This window comes from Populus euphratica, unplaced genomic scaffold (assembly GCF_000495115.2).
Source record: "Populus euphratica unplaced genomic scaffold, PopEup_1.0 scaffold126.1, whole genome shotgun sequence".
NCBI lineage: Eukaryota > Viridiplantae > Streptophyta > Magnoliopsida > Malpighiales > Salicaceae > Populus > Populus euphratica.
The window spans coordinates 227889-234629 of NW_011500016.1; the positions used below are offsets into that span (position 1 = coordinate 227889).

Genomic DNA, 6741 nt, shown 5'->3' on the forward strand with positions numbered 1-6741 from the left:
GTCATTGTTTGAATGTTTGGGACTAGTATAAAAATTGCATTCAGTAAAATGTTAGTGAATCTTCACCATAAGATACATGAACCTTTACATGCCATTATTTATGAACCTTAGATATACAAAAAAATGGTTGATACCATCTTCTTAAAATTAGGGTTGGGTTTAACGAGTCCAATATAGGCCAATCTAAATATTAACTGATATCATTTAATAGAGTATTACTAGTCACATGTTTTGATCATGAGTAATTAATATAGACATGTCAATTCACTATTTATTTTTCAAAATGAATGAATGGTAGCAACTGCACGTGGTAAAGATGACCTGAAATTAGAATGGATAGACTCAAGCCTAAACATCCATTCAGGATTTAACTCATTATATTATATTCATTCTCATCCAAATAGATAGACCACGTACAAATTAAACATAATAGGCTCATTAGAAATAAAAAATAAGTAATAATGTAGTTTACCTTATATAAGATACTTTACAGTGACAATATTTTTCCTCTAGTATGATTATTTTTATTACCTCAAACTCATTGATATTTTTCAATCATTTCACAAACTTCATTAATGACGAAATAAAAATCACCTTAAAAATATCATTTCTATAGAAAAGTTATCTTTTTTTTTTCCTATTTATAAGTTGATTTCTTGTGAGTTATTTTTTGCCTAATTATTTTCTAAACCTTCTTGATTGATTTATTTTTAAATGTGTCTCCAATGTAAATTTGAAATTAATATAAAGAATTAATTCATCACATGTTATGTTATTTTGATTAAGCTTTTAGAACCCAAAATTAGCAAGGTTGAAAAATTGACTTAAAGGCATACTTTCATTTATTTCAAGTCAAGTCTACAAATAAGGCCAATAGGGTTTTAACATAAATCTAACTCGAATAGAGTTTTTAGCATTCTTCTCAATCTCATGGTTTTTTTTTTTAAAAAAAGTTATTAATTATGGTGTTTTTTACGTTCTTAAAGATTTTTTCTTGATTGACATTCCATAAAATAAAAATATTAGCTTCTTTTCTTCCTTTCTTAATGGCACTATCTCCAATGTTGTTTTTTTCATTATGCCTATTATGGTTATTGCCTTTGAGGATTAGTAGGGTATGGTACATTTAATATGCCCTATGTTTAGGTCGTTATAAATGAAATAAAATTCATATGGATTTTGGCTAAATTTGTATGTTTTATTTTGTAATTGTGGAAAAGAGTCTATAAATTCTTTTTTTTTAAGATGTAATTTATATAATTGGTTGTAATTAGTTTGATTTGAAGATTATTGAATTCACATCTTATTTTTAAGTAATTGGATGGTGTATATATTTAATATACTTGTGGACAGATCCTTTTGATTTTTTTTTTTTTATCATGCATGACTAGGAGATTGTTGTGATTTCACTACGCTAACAAACTTTCTAAGTAAACTAATTGAAATGCATGATCAATAAAATATTTATAATTTAGTATTGCTATTTATGGCATGCTTATTATATTAATAATATTTCAAGCATTTGTTCATCAGTTTCCGCAAAGAAAAGAAGGGTGATCATTTTGTTATTTTAACATAACAAGGGTTTTAGTCATTAATTTAAATAAAAGGGAAATTTTGTAAATAATTTTAGTTTTTTTGTTGATTTTTTTTGCATGGATATAAAGTGTTATAAAACTTATAAATTATGAGATGTAAAGTATAATTTCTTAAAACACAAAAACAATGAAAAAAAAGATCAAACTATACAAGGATCAATTTAATTTTTTATTTTATTTATTATAATATATTATAAGATTTATCATTTAATTAAATCAACTAAGTCAATCTAATAAATTTTATTAAGATGAGTTGACAGAAGAAGTGATAAAATCACTTAAAAATATTATAAATGATCAATTGGGATAAAAGTATTTACATAAGTAAAAAATAAACCTAGGGTGACCAACAATGATGGCTTCATAAAAAAAATAAAAAAGGATCCTTGTTATGATGCCTGAACTAATACATATTTACTCGAGTTAAATTTGATGTGATAAGTATGAAAAAAATCTATAATTATAAGAACCCATAAAAAATCTATAAAAACCTAATATCATGATGTTCAAAACTAGCTCTCAAAAACTCTAGATGAGTGCAACTATTTTTTATTTTTTATTTTTTTTTTGTTATTTAATTTTACATTGATAAAAAAAAAAAATTTGAGCAATAATGAGGAGTGCTTCATGCTCTAGTACGAAGAGAAGCTTTTTCATAGTTTTTTTTTTTTGGCACACACAACAACTCTCTAAGCTTTTTTTTTTTGTGATTTTTGACTGTTCGCATTTTTGTCTTGACAATTTATCTCTAGTAACAAGAAACTACCAGGGATCTCTTCTCTCTCATAATTGAACCCTAATTTCTTTTTCTTGAAAGAAGATTCAAATTCACAAAGAGTGATTCTTCATGTCTGATATGGTTATCTGTAGAATTTTCTATTGGATGATTAACACAATGACATGGGATCAATGTCTCTTGTTTTATTAAAAAAAAAAACCTTTTTACTTAATTATTATTTGCTTGATTATTTAAAACCCATCCATTGAAGCACCCAAAAAAGCATCTATGAATATATATTTGTCAATCTTGTTCAAAGATCCCTTTATTTTTTAATAAAAGAAAAGGGATTAGGGATAAGAAAGGCCACACACACACACATATATATATATATATATATACAGAGAGAGAGAGAGAGAGAGATTCTATATATAGAATCACTTGGCACTTGCAATGCGCAAACAGAGCATGGAAAAAACAAGAAAAAAACACGGAAAATTTTGCCACTTATTTAACTTCGATTATAACAACTCCGATGTGTCCTTGACATGAGGTTACAAAGTTTCTTATTCGATAGTACAAACCGAGCTGGACCACAGTTAGATGCATCTTCAGATACTATCTGGTTTGCAGGGATCCCAATCTCCATAGCCAACCTCTCTGCTTCGTCTTCTACTTGAATAACTCGATCGAAGCAAATGTACCTTCCGCATGCTGTCTTGTTCATCGCTTCAAATACACATGTGTGTGCCTCTGCAAGTTTCATCACATCGACGGTTGCTAGCAAGCCATCTTTAAACATTTCTTGGCCTCCTGCATTTTTCCATTAACAAATTGCAACCTATCTGTTTTAGAAATGGGACAGGAAAGCCTAAACACGATACTATTGGTGCCCATTGTTAACAAATGAATAGCTGAAGCTTACCTTTTAGATAAGCTATTGTGGCTGTTGGGTTTCTACCAAAATATTCCGGGCCTGTAATGAGACCTGGACAGATGGTGGCCAGTTTTAGCCCTCTCTCCTTCGCTCGTTTCCACGCTGCCTTCTCCGCCCTTAGCTTGCCCACGGCATACCAAAGCTGCATATATATTTTAATAAATTGCATCAATATCAGTCAAAACAAGCAGAAACAGCATCATGTTCCGGGGCTTATCCACTCCATTTAAGGATTTTTACCAGAGTAGGTATATAGAGAGAACAAAAACAGAACAAACGCGTTCTGTACCTTTTTGCGGATGCATAAAGATTCATCACTCCAGGACTCATGGTTAACTACAGGAGGGAGTTCATGTGTGGTTGTATCCCGCCATAAGCAGGTCAGGAGCGATGATGTGACTACACAATTCCTCACTGAGGGTGTTCTTGAACACGCCTCCATCACATTCTCACTAGCCTTCACCTCTATTTCAGCCATGGATTTCTATCATGAATTATTCAAGTATTACAGCGTCAAAAGTTGAATTGGCGTGGATATTCATATTTTTATTCCATCACAGAACAAATAATAACATATAAGTGTTTACTCAAATAAATAAATAAAGAGAATATTTAAGCATGCAAATGGAGAAATGAACACAACCATGCCCATGCCCGAAGGGGTTAAGAGATATGAGATTTCAACTTTTAAACCTAAGAATGATGAAATGGGATTTAATATTCAGCTATCCCATTAAGATCCAAACTCCCTTGAATAGCGTTTCTTCTTCTTCCTCTTCATAACTAGTTGAAAATCATTGATTGTGAAATAGAGAAATTCTTAAGTTACTATGTATTATAACAAAAAATAATGCTTTCAATACACCACCAATCTCAAACCTTTTTTAAAGAAGAAAAGACACAAGGAAAGCCACAATATTCTGTGTAATAACATACTTTATTTATTGAATTTGAAACAACATTTTAAAACAATATGATCATTACGAAATCTGTTCCTGTTTCTTAATTAAACTAAAAAAAAAAACCATCAATTCAGTTTAATTCCAATAATCACATCACTTAATTATCCTTATCCAATAAAACAAATTCTTAAATTTAGAAAATACAATCAAAAGAAATAATATTATTGATAATCTTTTAATTCCAAGTGCGCCGTATGCCAAACTTTTAGTTCCAAACACATCAGGTAGCAGGTAGCATATCAAAATAACATGCTGTAAAATTCTTTCATAAACTCTATTAAAATACTTGATTTTACCAGACTAAAATACCTTTTTTTAATTATATTAAATAATAGTACACGGTTTTTTTATAAGAAATTAAAAAAGAAAATAAGAAAAAGCTTTTTGGAAAAAATATGCAGACATTATTTCGAGCAATTCTAGCAAACCGTGCAACAGTACCCTTCTTTCCATAGGCATTTTTCGTGTGGCTATTTCTAGGATTATAGAGTTGGTCTTTTTTAATAACCCGACTCCCACTACTTGTTAGGACTACCAAATGGTCACCCGTTTGAACTTAGAATAAACTATAAAGAAAAGGAGAACGAAGTGTCAACGTTCTGCTATGCATTACAGGGAGCTGTTAGAAATGGAAGAATTTGCATCATAATATGACCAATCAGTAAAACTAAACAAAATCATTTAATAAAAAAATATTTGTTCTCTTTACTTTACCCTCAACCTCCGTTTGATTGATGTTGGGTTGAAATTTTGATTCAATTAAAGAATAAGTCTATTTTTTTTCCGGTTTTAAAACCCATATTTCTGTCGAACAACTCAAAAAACAATAACTATTACCCTTTGAACCTATTAAACCTTCTTAAAACAATATTTTTCCTTTCCCACTAATAAATCTAATAATTAAACTCATGCTTCTATAATCAATTCGGCCCCATGGTTTAAGAAAGGGTCGCTTGGGGCAGATATGCCTGGGGTTGGTGGTGTTGACCCCAACAGTGGAGGGCCAACTACCAAAACCAATAAGATTCCTTTCCCTTCCCCTTCCTTTGCCAAGAGTGAAATGATGGGCATTGAATTTAACGAATTAATTTTGATTTTTTGAAAGACTTACAGTGTAACCGGAAAGACCAGCAGGATCGGTAAATGCAGAGGTGTGAAATACACCATGACAGCCTTGGAATGCCTCCACTAAGCTTTCAACTTCAGTAAGCTTCGCCATGACTGCATCGATACCATTCTTACTTGTCCTCATCTCTCCTGACGTTTCTAACTCCCTCAGTCTCTCTTTATCCTCTGCATTCTCAGTCAAGGGAGTTCTTATACAAATGATTTTCATAATTCGTCGTTAAAAGAGAATCAAATTAATTTTCGATACGGATTAATCAATCATAATTACAGTAATTTACAGGGGGGGGGGGGGGGCTTCAAACTAGTTTACTAAGGCATCCATATGTTAATTATATCTGGTATATTTACCTTCATTATCAACGATGATTCTGACGGAGTAGCCACGAGTCAACAGGCGGTTCACGATGGCGACGCCTAAGTAGGATACTCCACTAGTGACACACACAAGCTCCTCTTCACCATTAAACTCCACTGCTTGTTTGGATGAAGCACGTCTGCCTTGTAATTCTTCATCATCTTTTCTCCTGTTGAGCCTGCCACAACCTACCAACATGCGCTTCAATTCCTCTATCTCCGTCTTCCTCCTCTCTTCCGTCTGCACAAAACCCATTTATTTCTATCTATCCTATTTTATGCTGGCTTCCATGCAACTAGCAAGGGAGACGCTTAAAAACAGTGCTTATATTGAGGGAGAAAAGGCAAAGAAGAGGGTTTGGGGTGACTATCATGCAAAAAGCATTCGCAACATCTTTATACTTGCTAGAATAACGAAAGCTGCAGGCTCGGCTCGGCTCACGTTAATTAAGTGCCCGGGAACGGTGAGCAAAGCACACCCATTTGAGTCTTTGACGTTATCATTAGTGTGTACTAAGAGTCGTAGCGTGATAACATTCGTAGGGTAATGAGGTAATGATAAAAAATTTTAAATTTGTGTAATAAATTTTAAGTTTAAATTAAAATATGTATTTTTTATAAGAATTTGAGTTAGAATTTTAATTATTTATCTAGATTTATAAAATATATTTTTTAAAAAATAAAATTTTCTTAAATTCAAAAAAAATATTATTATTGGTATGTAGATAAACTTTAACATGTTTTCAAAAGGATTAATATGAATAAACAGTAATTAGATATTCTTTAATTCTAATATTGTCATTGAGAGATCATTACAAATATTTTATTTTTTAATATGTTACACTATTTTTTTTATAAAATATTTACATATCATTAACATATTTTGAAAAAAATCAATAACTTGAATTATAATTCTAACTTGTGAAATTAAATGGTTTTATTTAAACAAGAAAAAGAAAATAAAAAACCGTAAAAAAAATTCAATTTGTTTCTTATAAAGAAATTAGCAACGATAACTTGTAAATTTTTTTTAGGAATAGAAAT

General features: G+C 30.8%; 1 protein-coding gene across 1 annotated transcript; it reads right to left on the minus strand.

The window, feature by feature from the left end:
• Positions 1-2802: 2802 nt before the first annotated feature.
• LOC105141694 (NAD(P)-binding Rossmann-fold superfamily protein) lies at positions 2803-6144 on the minus strand. The gene is made up of 5 exons (XM_011048999.1): positions 5692-6144; positions 5327-5508; positions 3543-3737; positions 3242-3395; positions 2803-3129 (listed from the first exon to the last, which is right to left on the minus strand). The coding sequence occupies exons 1-5, from the start codon at positions 5951-5953 to the stop codon at positions 2828-2830; spliced, it is 1095 nt and encodes a 364-aa protein (XP_011047301.1). The 5' UTR covers positions 5954-6144; the 3' UTR covers positions 2803-2827.
• Positions 6145-6741: the final 597 nt, after the last annotated feature.